Source organism: Nomascus leucogenys, chromosome 2 (assembly GCF_006542625.1).
Source record: "Nomascus leucogenys isolate Asia chromosome 2, Asia_NLE_v1, whole genome shotgun sequence".
In the NCBI taxonomy this organism is placed as follows: Eukaryota; Metazoa; Chordata; class Mammalia; order Primates; family Hylobatidae; genus Nomascus; species Nomascus leucogenys.
Genome location: NC_044382.1, coordinates 53,043,134 through 53,057,100, shown reverse-complemented (window position 1 = coordinate 53,057,100; position 13,967 = coordinate 53,043,134). Strand labels below are relative to the sequence as shown.

Below are 13,967 nucleotides of genomic sequence, written 5' to 3'. Positions count from 1 at the left end.
GAGGGGTCGATGACAAGATAGATGGAAAGCACCTGGAAATTGGCAGGCCCTGAGTGGGCACTGGACGTGTGGGGCCGCGGGCCGAACTGCCCCCTCCTGGCCTCATCTCCTGGTGCGCCCCGGGTGGGGAGGGAAAGCTGACTACGTGCACGTCCCCAGCCAGCGCGCGGCCTCCGCGGTGTGGCTCCTAGCGCCCGGGGAAGAACCCTCACCCTCCCTATTCCCAGCAGCCCTGGCCGCCCCGCCCCCGCCGCAGCTGCTGCACCCACCCCCACCCTGCCCGGCCCTTTCTGCACCGTCATCTCCTGCCCCGCCGAGGCTCGACCCGTGAGTGGGGCCGCCCAAAACGGGCCAGACCGGGACCCCCACTCCCGGCTGTGGGAGGGAAGGGAAACCGAGATTGGGCAGAATCAGCGCCCCGCCACCGGCTGCGGCGCTCGGGGGTCGGGCGGAGGGGAGGGGGTAGGTCTGTGGGCCCCGCCCTGCCGCAGGACTCTCAAGCTCTGGGACTGGGTGGAGGGAGGTAAGGGGGAATCCGTGCAGTCGCACATGCGCAAAGGCTCTTCACCGTCCCAAGACCCTGGCTTCCTGGCCAAAGAGCCCGCGCAGCGAGGTAGGGTTGGGGGCTAGGACCCAGCTCCATGCCCCGCCACTTGGCTCTCTGGGAAGCATCGGACCTGTCACCCTCGAAGGACTGGCCGCTAAATAACTTCGGTATTGAGAGCTGTGAGAGCCTCAAAGGGAGGGCCCAGACCAGCTGGAGTCTCTACCCCAAGACAGGATAAAGGGCAGGACTTGGGGTCATAGGAGGAGGAGGCTAACATGAAAACAACTTAGGTTGGAGAGAAGGAGGGGCCAATCCAATCTGCACCCTCCCTGTGTCTGTCCCGAGTAGGTGCTGTCCCCCTCTCCCTTCCTTTGCCCACCGATTGGAGGGACACTCTGGAAAGCTCAGTTGAAGAAAGCAGAGAGTCTGCCTGTACACAGTGCAATGATGTCAGTTAATGCAGTAGTGAGGGCTTGTGTTGTTCACGGGGTACACAGAAGAAGGAACCACCAGCCCTTGGGACACTTAGGCATTGGTGTAGACAAGGGAACATTTGAGTCCTAGAGGATGGATAGGTCCACGGAGCGGAGGGAGGAGAAAAGGATTCCAGTCTTAGCGATCAGCATCAGCAAAGGCTCCGAGGTGCCAGAGGCATAGTGAGTTCTCCGAGCCCTGGCTGGTGGAGGGAAGCTGGGAAGGGCCTGGCTGTCCAGGGTGGTGGGAGGAGGCTAGAGTAGCCAGACCAGATATTTTGGGTTCTCTCTGATGGGCAGTGGGGTGTGGGGGGAGGTAGATAGGTATTTAGGATGGAATTCTGCTAGACAGGAAAATATAGTTCAGTTCCTCATAGTTCAGGCTGGAGCAAGTAAGATTCCAGTTTTACCACTGAATCTCTGAGGCTGTCTCCTCATCTGTAAAATGGGAACAGCAGTCCTAGCCCAGAGAGTTGTAAAAGTCACTGTGCTATCAGGCCTGGTGGAATGGGAGTAAGAGGGGCTTAGAGGGACTGTTACAGGACATGAGGTGACGATGGTGGGGTGGCAAAGCAGGAGCTGATGGAGACTCACTGAGAAGTGGAGAAGCAAGACTCATCACAGATGGGACATAAAGGGAGATGGAGGGGCAGGGGGTAGTCCTGGTCTCAGCTGGCCCCGGGGGGAAGGGCTTCAATGGGAGGAAGCCAGGGTGTGAAGTGATGGGGGAGGTATAGTGTGACACCAGAGGGTACTGAGAGAGACCTGGGAGGCAGGATGGCGTCTAGGACTAAATCCTCTCTCCCAGAGAAGGCTGAGCCTCCTAGAGCCAGAGAAGGAGGCAGAGGAGGGACAGCAAAGGGAAGAAGAGGTGGGAGGATGCCATGTGAACAAAGCCAAGGCGGGGAGGAGGAGAAGTTATTATCGGGGTGGGAGTGGGCTGAGGGCATGGTCCAAGGCCTGATGTCTTTGCCTCCTAATGCCAGGGGTCTTGCTGGCTGGGTCAGGCCACTCACAGGAATGGCCATAATCCTTGGTTGACAATAAATGGACAAAGCAGCTGGGTGCAGTGGCTCATGCCTGTAATCCCAACACTTTGGGAGGCCAAGGTGGGCGGATCACGAGGTCAGGAGTTTGGGACCAGCCTAGCCAACATAGTGAAACCCCGTCTCTACTAAAAACACAAAAAATTAGCTGAGCTTGGTGGCGGGCGCTTGTAATCTCAGCTACTCGGGAGGCTGAGGCAGAAGAATCGCTTGAACTCAGGAGGCGGAGGTTGCAGTGAGGGGAGAATGTGCCACTGCACTCCAGCCTGGGCAACAGAGTGAGACTCTGTCCAAAAAAAAAAAAAAAAAAAATGGATAAAGCAGATTGACTCTCCCTAATAGCTGCTGTTGGTAGAGATAGTCTCTCAAGAACCAGGCATGGTGGTTCACACCTGTAATCCCAGCACTTTGGGAGGCTGAGATGGGAGGATCGCTTGAGGCCAGCAGTTCGAGACCAGCCTGATCAATATAGCAAGACCAGGCCAGGTGCGGTGGCTCACGCCTGTAACCCCAGCACTTTGAGAGGCCGAGGCAGGCAGATTACGAGGTCAAGAGTTCAAGACCAGCCTGGCCAACATAGTGAAACCCCGTCTCTACTAAAATAAATAAATAAATAAATAAATAAATAAATAAATACAAAAATATATATATAGCAAGGCCCCACCTCTTAAAAAAAAAAAAAAAAAAAGGCTGGGTACAGTGGCTCACGCCTGTAATCCCAGCACTTTGAGAGGCCAAGGCAGGCGGATCTTTTGAAGTCAGGAGTTCAAGACCAGCCTGGCCAATATGGTGAAACCCTGTCTTTACTGAAAATTCAAAAATTAGCTGGGCATGGTGGTGTGTGCCTGTAATCCCAGCTACTCTGCAGGCTGAGGCACAAGAATCACTTGAGCCTGGGAGGCGGAGGTTGCAGTGAGCCGAGATTGCGCCACTGCACTCCAGCCTGGGCAACAGCGATACTCCATCTCAAAAAAAAAAAAAAAAGTCTCTCAAAATAGGGCGATCCATGGAGGAAAATCAGTCCAAGTTTGGCAAGCATTTGTCAGTAGCCTGTATGAGCTAGGCCCTGGGTACTTCAAGATCAAACAACAAATGTCTGTAGGTCATTCCCAGGTCAGCAGGGAGCCAGGTGGGTCAGCAGGGAGACAGTCACATTGGGAGTTAGGGCTTCAGTAGGGAGACAGGTGGGTCTCAGGCGATGTCAAGAGATCTTGGTCAGAGCTAGGCCTGAAGAAGATTCTGTTATCTCTGCTCAGGAATCAGGGGACCAGGAAGGGCCATGAAACTACATTGGGGTTGCATTATGGTGGTGGTGTTGGTGGGAGGGTGTAGAGGCGGGGCTTGTCCTGGAAAGTTGGATCTCAGGGTCAAGGTAAGGGGAGAGGGGCAGCGAGGCTCTCAGCACTTTGTGCTCTGGGTGCAGAGGGGACTGGAGGGTAGAGTATGGAAGCAGGGAGCTCTGATCCTGGGTTCTGCTGGGCCAAAGCAGGAGGCAGAAGGCTGGGCTTAGTAAGCGGTGAGGATGGTGAGAGAAATATTCAGCAGTCAGACTGGAAAGGACTTGTCTGCAAGCTGGGTGTGGAGTATCAGCATCAATCCTAGGTTTTTCTGCCTGGTTAGGTGGGGAAGCAGATTTGAGAGAAAGATCTTAGTTTGGATAAACGGGGTCTGAACTCGCCGGGGCTGGAGCTCATGAGGTCCTGGTTGGAGAGGGCATTCAGAGAGTAGATGCCAGTCCTGGGAAAGGCAGGGGAGGAGAGGAGAGCCACGGCTGACGCTTGGGGACAGAAGGAGGAGCCTGAGGAGGAGACAGGACGGAGCGTCTGGAGAGGCAGGAGGACACCGAGTTCCCAGTGTTGGCCTCCAGGTCCTGTGATTGCGGAGCCGACTGGCGGCTGGGATCGAGGTGAACTTAGACCCCAGCCCGGGTGTTCACTGGGGGCACTGAGAGAGAGGTCAAAGCGGCGAGGGCAGCGGGGAGGGCAACCCCCCATTACCTCTCTCCCCTTTCCCCATGCAGCTCCGACAATGGGCAACGCGCAGGAGCGGCCGTCGGAGACTATCGACCGCGAGCGGAAACGCCTGGTCGAGACGCTGCAGGCGGACTCGGGGTTGCTGTTGGACGCGCTGCTGGCGCGGGGCGTGCTCACCGGGCCAGAGTACGAGGCATTGGATGCACTGCCTGATGCCGAGCGCAGGGTGCGCCGCCTACTGCTGCTGGTGCAGGGCAAGGGCGAGGCCGCCTGCCAGGAGCTGCTGCGCTGTGCCCAGCGTACCGCGGGCGCGCCGGACCCCGCCTGGGACTGGCAGCACGTGGGTCCGGGTGAGCGCGCGGGGCGGGGCCTAGAGCAGAGTAGGGACGGGGCTGGGACAGACAAAATGCCCGGGGAGGGCGGGGTTGTCGTCTCCGCTAGAAGTAGGCGAGTGTGAAACCGCACAGGGGTAAATTGAGCCTCAGTCACTCCCACCTCCGCCCCAGGCTACCGGGACCGCGGCTATGACCCTCCATGCCCAGGCCACTGGGCGCCGGAGGCACCCGGCTCGGGGACCACATGCCCCGAGTTGCCCAGAGCTTCAGACCCCGACGAGGCCGGGGGCCCTGAGGGCTCCGAGGCGGTGCAATCCGGGACCCCAGAGGAGCGAGAGCCAGAGCTGGAAGCTGAGGCTTCCGAAGAGGCTGAACCGGAGCCAGAGCCAGAGCTGGAACCCGAGCCTGAAGCAGAACCAGAGCCGGAACTAGAGCCAGAACCGGACCCAGAGCCCGAGCCCGACTTCGAGGAAAGGGACGAGTCCGAAGGTGTGAGGCCGCCCAAACCCTGAGCCGGCTTGGCGGGAGGGCATGGCCTGGGAAGCGGATGCCGGACCCCACCTCTTTGACCACTGTTCCTGAATCTCTAGATTCCTGACGGCCAGAGCTCTGATCGGCGGTGCCCCGCAATGCTGGATAGGACCTGGGATGCTGCTGGAGCTGAATCGGATGCCACCAAGGCTCGGTCCAGCCCAGTACCGCTGGAAGTGAATAAACTCCAGAGGGTCGGACGGGACCTGGGCTCTCTCCACGATTCTGTTTGCCCAGGAACTGAGGGTGGGTACCTCTGAGTCCCAGGGACCTGGGCAGCCCCAAGCCCACCACAAGCATCATCCAGTCCTCAGCCCTAATCTGCCCTTAGGAGTCCAGGCTGCACCCTGGAGATCCCAGACCCAGCCCCCTAGTGGGACAAGGACCTGACCTCGTGCCCGCATACACAACCCATTTCCCCTCATGAGCCACTTGGCAGCTTGTGTAGGTACCAGCTCAACCCCATGCAAGTCCCTGAGCTGAACATGGAGCAAGGGGAGGGTGACTTCTCTCCACATAGGGAGGGCTTAGAGCTCACAGCCTTGGGAAGTGAGATTAGAAGAGGGGAGCAGAAAGGGACCTTGAGTAGACAGAGGCCACACACATCATTGTCATTACTGTTTTAATTGTCTGGCTTCCCTCTGGACTGGGAGCTCATTGAGGATTCTGACCAGTAACTTACACAAAAGGCGCTCTATCCATATTATAATATATTCGCTTACTAAATGAATAAGGACTTTCCAGCTGCGTTTCTGAGTTTTACAGATGGGAAAACTAAGGCCAAAGGATAGGAGTGGGGGTCACACAGCTAAGTCTGAAGGGAAACTGGAAGCAGCAACCACCTCTGCACCTCACCTGGTCCAAGAGGGGTTCAGGACTTGGGCCACCATACTCTAGGGCCTGTCCCTCAGGTGCAATTGCAGCTGCTCCTAGGCTATGCCAACTTTTTTTTTTTTTTTTTTGAGGCGGAGTCTCGCTCTGCCGCCCAGGCTGGAGTGCAGTGGCGCGATCTCGGCTCACTGCAAGCTCCGCCTCCCGGGTTCACGCCATTCTCCTGCCTCAGCCTCTCCAAGTAGCTGGGACTACAGGCGCCCGCCACCACGCCCGGCTGATTTTTTTTTATATTTTTAGTAGAGACAGGGTTTCACCGTGGTCTCGATCTCCTGACCTCGTGATCCGCCCGCCTCGGCCTCCCAAAGTGCTGGGATTACAAGCGTGAGCCACCGCGCCCGGCCGGCTATGCCAACTTCTGCCAGAGACCAGCTGTGAGGGTGTGAGCAAAGACAGAACAGCAGAGGCCAGTGGAGGGAGTGGGGAACAGGGCCAAGGGAGCTCTTGGGCTTGACTCTCAAGGCCTAAATCACTGTGTGTGTGTGTGTGTGTGTGTGTGTGTGTGTGTGTGTGTGTGTGTAATGAGAGTGGGGCTGGGAAAATTGGTGCCTTCCAGGAAGGAGAGTCCTGTCCACCCCCACCCCCTCCCACGGAACCTTCAGGAGCTGCTGCTGGCAGCCACAGGAAGTAGACCATATAAATATGGAATAAATACATGACCAGTGAGAGAGGCAAAATGTTGGAAAGCAGACCCCAGGCCAGCTGGGTCTCTACTACCAGGACCCCAGGCTCAGGCCATCAATCACCCCAGGAGAAGGGATCCCGACCCCCACCAGGACCCAGTGAGAGGTAGACTGCACGAATGCTGAAGGAGCACCAAGGGGCCAGGTGAGGGAAGGGAGAGACTCGAGTACTTGGACAACCAAAGCCATCTCATGCAAGGACAAGTTTCTATTCCCAAATCACCCCCATCCCCATCAATGCTCAGCTCTCTTCCTGCCCCTGTGCCTTCCCTCTGCTCAACAGGGAGCTGGAAGCAGGAGGGTGACTCAGTTTGCCAGACATGCTGCTGCAGGTCCCCAGGCCCCAGGGAGGCTGGCAAGGGACACAAACACTTTGATGTTGCCACTCCTCCTCAAGGAATGCTCCTGCCCTCCCAACACCCCCAAGAAACACCTAGGCCATGGAAGCACAGAGCAAACTGCTTCATGTTCTGGGGGCCTATCTGGAGCTTCTGTCCAGGGCCTCTCTCTGCAGCCCTCAACGGACATCAGTCGGGTAGCAGGCGACCCAGCTCCGCCTCATCCAGCCGGTTGGTGGCCATGATGTGCTCCAGCTGCTGCCGGTAGCGTGCCAAGTCCTGCATGAAGTGGGGCACCCGGGTATTATCCAGCACCCCATGGGGCCGCAGGTGGTCCACATCCTCATAGGACACCTGCAGGAGGAAGCTGGGCATCAGGCATAGGCAGTGGCCCCTGGCTTTCAGGTAGCTGGTCCCAGCCCACTGCTTACAGCTCACAGCCCTTTGCTCCGGGACTCCTTCCTCTCCCCTCCTGATCCACAATTAGATACAACGTTTTATACCTCTAGACTCAATCTTTCATCTTTGCTCTTTCTCTCAACAGTTTCTTTTTGTCATAGATGCCCTACAACCCCACTTCTCTCTCCAGCCCAGCCTCTCCCGTCACCTCCAAACATGGGCATCCAACTGCCTCCTTAATGTCTTCCCCTGGATAGCCCTCAGGATGGCCTCATGTCCAATAGTCAACTCCTGAGTGCCAGCTTATGCCAGCTCCACCCTCTTCACAGTCACCCAGGTCAGATTCCAGGGAGGGGGCTTGGACTCTCACCCTCCCATCAGGGTAGCCACTGAGTTAAAAGTATTCCCCTCTCTGAAGAGCTCTCCAGCTTGTCCCTTCATCTCCAACCCAGCGGCCACTGTCTGGTTAGGCCAGACCACCATCCCTTCTGCAGGAGTGACAGGCAAAGCCTCCTCCATGCCTCTGCACTCCCTTCCCTAGTCGTCTCTCCAATCCACCTCCCATATGATGGCCAGAAGGAGCCTTCTGAAGCAAATATCGGTGTCACTCTTCTGCTTAAAGCTCCTCTCACTCCCCGTTGCTTCAGATGAAATCACTTTCCTCGGCCTGGCACAAATGCCAGTGCCAGGGAGTTGGTCCCTGGCTATTTCTGCAGCCTCCTTCCCCTGGCCTTCCTGATCACTCCCTTGGCCTGGAATGCTCACCTCCTTTGAGATGCAGTATCTACATACACCTGCAGCCTCCGTTAAGCACCTGATTTTGCTGCCAGAGTCATTTCATCTCCTGTTCTCACTTCCACTCACGCTGCCCCCCACCACCAGAGGCCTGACACCCAGCCCTCGGTCTAGCACCAATCCGAGGCTCAGGGAATTCTACAGCGAGGCAGGGAGCTGGCCGGAACCTCTGAAGGTCCGCAGCCCCTCACCTTGCCCAGTGAGGTCAGCAGCGGGAAATCGATGGTCTGGCGATGTCGCAGAATGCGCACGATGCCGTCCAGGTACACCTGGTCCTTGCTGAAACAACCTGGGAGGGCAGGAAGGCGGTGAGCCCCGCCCCTCCCCGCCCCCACCCCGGCTCTAGGCACCTCCCCGGCGCTGGCACCTACCAGGCAGCGAGGTGTCCGTCTGGCCGCGCTTGGCGCGCACGCAGTATTCCCAGCGCACGTCGGCGTCCTGCACGTAGCGCGCCAGGTCCTGAAAGAGCTGACGGAAGGACATGCGCGCGGCGCGGTGGATGGTGTAGTAGAGCAGCGCAGCGCGCCACAGGAACGGCTGCTTGCGGAACAGCACGCTGTGCAGGCTGGCCAGGCCCTCCTCCGTGGGGTTCGCCGGCCGCAGCCCGTACCGCAGCCGGCCCTCCGCGTTGTGCCACGGCTGGCGCGCGTTGTTCACGCCCCGCAGGTAGTGGGTGCCTGCGGGGAAGGCGAGGGGAGGCGGCGCTGGGCGGGGCGTTCGGGGACCGGCCTGCGAGCCCAGCCCTGGCCCTGTTCCATCTGGCCGGGGCTCTGGCCGCGACACTTCCATCCTCATGCTCCCGAACTCAGGCTCGCACAGAAGCTCTCCCAGCCCCAGGCAGCGTGAAGCTCCTCCTCCTGTGGACTGGCACCCAAGGATCCATAGAGGCTCACATACATGAATCCTCTCCCACCCATCCGCCCCCCACCCTACACCCACGCACCCACACACGTGCACGAACTCTCCCAAACTGACATTGCCCCCAGCCCTCCTGGGCACAAGAATACATATACCACCCTGCCCAACATCCTGGGTGCCCTTATCATCTTGAACAGTCACGCTGATGCCCCCGGTAAAAATCACCTCTTGCCCAGAGCAACAGGATTCTCGAGGAAGAGGGACAGACAGATAGGAATAGTGGTTAGTGCCCTGCACCCTCCTGCCCAGCCTGACCAGTCCCCTCCTAAACCAGGCGCCATGTGTCCTCAAGCCAAGTCCATTCCCAGGACCTGGCCTTCCATCCACCCTGGAGGGCCCGTGTGGTGGCTGGCCTGGTGGGACCCTGAGGGTTCTCCCTCTGGCCTATCAGGGCCTGATCAGCCTTGCCCCCACTGTCGGGAGAAGTCGGAGAGGAAGTGGAGAGAGAAAAATATACCCGAAAGGACCAAGAGATGAGGGTGAGCCCAGAGTGTGGGCAGGCATGTTCTGGCCTACCTCTGTGAGCCAGAGGGTGGAGGTGGCTGCTCAGGAAAGGAAAGCCCCGACCTCAGGAGGGATGGGGAAGAAACAAAAGGGGGAGTTATTGGGGCCTCTCCTTCCCACCCCTCCCAGCTCCCAGGCCCCTTTCATGCCTACCCATCTGCCCGGATACCCACACCCTGACCTATCTCATGCCGCAGCATGCCCTCCAACCAGTACTGGCGGGCTCCGGTCAGGTTGATCGCCAATGTGGGCCGGCTGTTCTCCACCATCATCACTGCCTGGGACAGCAGGTCCTCACTCAGCTGCACCACAACCTGCAGGTGGCAGTGCTCTGAGCCATGGCCACCAGCCTGGGGCCAGGGTGCAGGTGGACCCAATGATGCCACAGGGCAGCGGGGCCAGACAATTGGCCAGGGCACCCACCCTTCATCACCTCTGCTCAGAACCAGCTCCCACCTCACTGGGGCAGGGGCAGGGGCAGGGGTGGGTCAGGTGTGGAGCTGGACCTGGGACCGCCCACAAGATACCCTGATTTGGGGCATGTAGAGGAAGGGCTCTGCAGGCAAGCTCACCTCCCCGACGCAGCCCTCCTTCTGCATGTATTTGCGCACAATCGACCATATCTGGCACTTGGTAAGCAGCTGCCCCCCAGTGGCAGCCTCAAAGTGTTCATAGGTTCCAAACTTCTCCAGAACAGCCTCAATGATGCCAACTGCCTGTACACGGGGCCACAGTGGCTGGTCAGGACAAGCCCTTGGGTGGTCAGGGCCAGGATATGGTGGGGAGGCTGGACTGACCTGATGGATGAACTGTCCAGAGGCCTCGCAGTACTTCTCCAGCACAGCCGTGGGCATGGGCTCCTGGTACTCAAACTGTGGATTGTAGGTGTAATGGGACTGGAAGAACTTGTCTCGCTCATGGTCCATGTTGGTTGGCCGCAGAGCCACCAACATGCAGGGGCTCTTGCTGGCAATATGGCCTGCATCCCTTTGAGTCTTAGCAATGTGAGGCAGGGAGGCTGCAGGCCGCAGGGTGCCCCCACCTGGGTTCCGTCCCCGTCCAAGTGGAGGCCGTCCCAGGGTGCCACGACCCTGCCGGCCAGTACTATTTACAGAGTAGGTGCTCTCACTGCGACGCATGTGGCCACGGTGACCCAGGTGCATCTGTGAGAACGGCTGCTGCTCAGGCTGGGGCTGCAGTGCTGGGGGGACTGCCAGAGCCAGGGGCAAGGCCAGGGACTGAGACCAGGGGTACAGTAGTGGCCCATCTCGGTCTGAGGGCTTCAGCCTATGGCGCAGGGATGGGGGGCTGGTAGGCGGGCTGGGGGGTGCCTGATCATACGCCTGAGCCCCCGAGTCCAGCACCATTCTGTCTTGGGGGTCACATCCAGCCGGGTCACTCCAACTCCCCACACTGTCGACCTCTGGGAACAAAGAAGGGCATGTGGGGACCAGCATGAGTGGGTGTGACCAAACGACCAGCAGGCCCTGTACTCCACATTGCCTCTGCTGGGCCCTTGGTAGGGGCCCAGGCTCTGCTACCAGGGGTCTGATTGGCTGCAGTGTCCATTGCCTCCAGCAGACTCACCCAAGTATGCTGGGCCGGGAGAAAGCACATTTGTTTTCGTTTTTGTTTTTTGAGACAGGGTCTCACTCTGTCGCCCAAGGTGTAGTGCACTGCAATGATCATAGCTCATTGCAGCCTCCTACTCCTGGCCTCAAGTGATCCTCCCGCCTCAACCTCCCAAAGTGCTGGAATTAAATGCATAAGCCACCACACCCAGCTGAAAGCAAGAGTTTTAAACACCCACCTAGATGGTGGTTACTGGAATCCTCTCAGCCTGAGCTCCTGAAGGCAAGGACTGAGCCCCTTACTCGTGATTCTAACCTCTGTGCCCACTCAATCTGGGAGGTGGTACAGTGCAGCTTCAGTTGCCTGGGCAGATTAGGTAGGTGAGAAGGCCTCAGGGACTGCCTTCAACCTATGGCATCTTCTCAGTGCCACCCCTGCCCACCCACCTGGCTTTACTCACATCCTCCTGCCCATTTGGTCTCAGTCAGTTTCAATGTCTGAGGGCCCCATGCTTATGCCAGTACCCCTCAGAATGCCCTCTCTCCTCTGAGCTATCTGTTGAAATCCAAATTAGAATCTGCTTTTGGGGAGCAGAAGGAAGCTTCAGCAAATCCAAGCCAATCTCTGGCTTGTCCCCTATCTGAGGGATCTTTCCAGTGGTCATCCAAAGCCAGTGTCAGGGCGCTCACCCCGACTCTGTTCCAGGACTCAGTCCAGTCCCATCTCTCCCCAGAAACTGCCTGGAGAGGCTCCAGCTGCCAAGCTCCCTTGCCTGCTCAGTGACTCACTTCCAGCATTTCTCCTCTCTCCTACATCATCAATCTCTTCCTCTCTACTGGAGTCTTTCCATCAGGATAAACACATGCTGTTATTTCTCCATCTTAAAAAACAAAACAAAACCCTCACTAGAACCCACACTCCTCCAGCTACAGCCCCGCTGCATCTCCCTCCATCTGCTCCTATTGCAGCACATACCTCGAGTCATCTATACCCAGTCTCCAGTTCCTTCTTTCCTGTTCTCTCTTAAATTCACTCCAATTAGCCTTTTGTTCCTGGCACTCCATTCAAATTGATCTGATCAAGGTCACCAATGACCAGCAATGATCTTCATATTGATCAGCACCCGATACAGTTAATCACTACATCCTGGAGGCCAGGCAGGGTGGCTCACTCCTGTATCCCAGCACTTCGGGAGGCCAAGGCGGGCAGATCACCTGAGGTCGGGAGTTCGAGACCAGCCTGACCAACATGGAGACACCCCCGTCTCTACTAAAAATACAAAATTAGCTGGGTGTGGTGGCACATGCCTGTAATCCCAGCTACTCGGGAGGCTGAGGTAGGAGAATCACTTGAACCTGGGAGGCGGAGTTTGCGGTGAGCCAAGATTGTGCCATTGCACTCCAGCCTGGGCAACAACAGCGAAACTCCATCTCAAAAAAAAAAAAAAAAAATCACTGCATCCTGGAAACATGCTGTCCACTTGGTTTTCCAAACACAGTCGAACTTAGTTCTCCTCCTACCTTGCTGGTCATCCCTATCTCCCTGACCTCTTAACACTGTAATGCTCCAGGACTTGCCTATGGAAACTTCTCCATTTATGTTCACTCCCTAGATGTTCTCATCCACTCTTGTGGTTTTAAATACATTAGCTCAGACTTCTTCCATAAACTTTAGACCAGTGTTGCCAATTTCAGTGCAATTTGAGATAGTGTCTATTTGCCCAGGCTGGTCTTGAATTCCTGGCCTCAAGCGATCTTCCCACCTCAGCCTTCCAAGTAGCTGGAACCACAGGCACATGCCATCATGTCCAGCTTCACTGCAGTGTCATCACTTGAATGTTTAACAGGCATATCAAACAGAATATGTCCTCTGTCTGAGCTGTTCCTCCCCCTATATAATGGTATGGGTCACTCTCTCACTTTCCTCAAATCTCTGCATCAATACCATGTTATTCGAAAAGCCTAACACACCCTCTATAAAATAGTAAATCTCCTCTCCCCTCTCCACTATCTCCCCTTCCCCAAATTATTGTTCTCTGTAGCAGTCATCACCATCTGGAGTGTACTTCAGTACACTTTATATTTGTATGATAGGTATATTTGATAGTTATCTGTTTTATCTTTTCCAACATTCACAGCTGGGTCCCCAGAACCCAGAACAGTGCCTGGCCCACAGCAATTGCTCAATAAATAAATGAATCCAAGAGCCCTTCTTTCAAAACTAGAATTATTCCTTCCCTGCACTTTGCTTCCCTATCTAGACTTCATCTTCCCCCTCTCCACTCCTCTCTACCCTGCCTAATGACCAGCTGCTTGAAAAGACTTCAGGTCCCAGGCTTCACTCCCTTTAACTAACTGTACACTTTTTTGGACTCCTCACCCCTTTACAGGTTTCTACCTGGCCCAGTCCCCTCCATCTCCCCTTCTTTCATTCGACATACCTCCTCGAAATTACCAGAATACGCCTGTTTTTTTCACGTCTCGGGTCCTTCCGCCAAGAATGCCTTTGCAATATATTCCTGGAGCAAACTTAATCATTCTTCAAGGCTCAGTTTAGGCCTCACTTCCTCCAGGAAGCCTTCCCCGCGTGTAGTGTCCCACTGCTTCGGCGACTTCTTTACTCAGAGCTCACTGTCGGAGCCTAGGTCCGTGTCCTCCCACCACCCCCTGAACTCCCCGAAGGCAGGAACGGGGTCTGATTCACCCCCGTGTACCAAGCACCCAGCACTGGGTGCATAATGAATGAAGGATGGATGGGGGAGGAGCCCCCCACTATTAAGGCGGGGTCTGGTGACAAATGAGAGGGTGTGGCCTGTGCCGACGAGAAGCCCCGGAGAGGACAAGGTGAAGAGCCAATGGGGAAGCAGAAATTGAGGAGGAGCGTGACCCGCAGCCAATAAGTGGTGGGGGATAAGGTGAAGGGCGTGCACAATGGAGGGTGGGGCCAGGAGACAATGGAGTGG

At 56.8% G+C, this 13,967-nt stretch overlaps 2 protein-coding genes across 5 annotated transcripts; one reads left to right on the top strand and one right to left on the bottom strand.

The window, feature by feature from the left end:
* Window positions 1–255: 255 nt before the first annotated feature.
* On the top strand, window positions 256–5,648 carry NOL3 (nucleolar protein 3). Of its 3 annotated transcripts, none has more exons than XM_030795575.1 (4): window positions 256–327; window positions 4,087–4,389; window positions 4,546–4,863; window positions 4,965–5,648. In XM_030795575.1, the coding sequence occupies exons 2-4, from the start codon at window positions 4,095–4,097 to the stop codon at window positions 4,970–4,972; spliced, it is 621 nt and encodes a 206-aa protein (XP_030651435.1). In that variant the 5' UTR covers window positions 256–327; window positions 4,087–4,094; the 3' UTR covers window positions 4,973–5,648. The 3 variants fall into 3 exon arrangements, 2 of the variants coding, with proteins under 2 accessions (XP_030651435.1, XP_030651425.1); XR_004026328.1 differs by lacking the exon at window positions 256–327 and adding an exon at window positions 3,041–3,972 and having other exon boundaries at window positions 4,087–4,379; XM_030795565.1 differs by lacking the exon at window positions 256–327 and adding an exon at window positions 3,041–3,972.
* Window positions 5,649–6,473: 825 nt separating this feature from the next.
* Window positions 6,474–13,753, bottom strand: KIAA0895L (KIAA0895 like). 2 transcript variants are annotated; one of them, XM_030795534.1, is made up of 7 exons: window positions 11,244–11,336; window positions 10,231–10,856; window positions 10,006–10,149; window positions 9,615–9,747; window positions 8,383–8,688; window positions 8,203–8,300; window positions 6,474–7,171 (listed from the first exon to the last, which is right to left on the bottom strand). In XM_030795534.1, exons 2-7 carry the CDS (start codon window positions 10,798–10,800, stop codon window positions 7,007–7,009), a joined length of 1,416 nt encoding a protein of 471 aa, XP_030651394.1. In that variant the 5' UTR covers window positions 10,801–10,856; window positions 11,244–11,336; the 3' UTR covers window positions 6,474–7,006. The 2 variants fall into 2 exon arrangements, with proteins under 2 accessions (XP_030651394.1, XP_030651391.1); XM_030795531.1 differs by lacking the exon at window positions 11,244–11,336 and adding an exon at window positions 13,446–13,753 and having other exon boundaries at window positions 6,667–7,171.
* Between the last annotated feature and the right edge of the window lie 214 nt (window positions 13,754–13,967).

What these genes read in the sequence shown, in the direction of transcription:
- KIAA0895L (XM_030795531.1), bottom strand. Translation starts at nt 10,800, where the DNA reads ATGGTGCTGGACTCGGGGGCTCAGGCGTATGATCAGGCACCCCCCAGC. An exon ending in CATGCTGCGGCATGAGATAG is followed by an intron (nt 8,689 to 9,614) that starts GTCAGGGTGTGG and finishes CCTTCCCCGCAG; the next exon opens with GCACCCACTACCTGCGGGGC. An exon ending in GACGGACACCTCGCTGCCTG is followed by an intron (nt 8,301 to 8,382) that starts GTAGGTGCCAGC and finishes CTGCCCTCCCAG; the next exon opens with GTTGTTTCAGCAAGGACCAG.
- NOL3 (XM_030795565.1), top strand. Translation starts at nt 3,795, where the DNA reads ATGCCAGTCCTGGGAAAGGCAGGGGAGGAGAGGAGAGCCACGGCTGAC. An exon ending in GACTGGCGGCTGGGATCGAG is followed by an intron (nt 3,973 to 4,086) that starts GTGAACTTAGAC and finishes TTCCCCATGCAG; the next exon opens with CTCCGACAATGGGCAACGCG. An exon ending in CTGGCAGCACGTGGGTCCGG is followed by an intron (nt 4,390 to 4,545) that starts GTGAGCGCGCGG and finishes CCTCCGCCCCAG; the next exon opens with GCTACCGGGACCGCGGCTAT.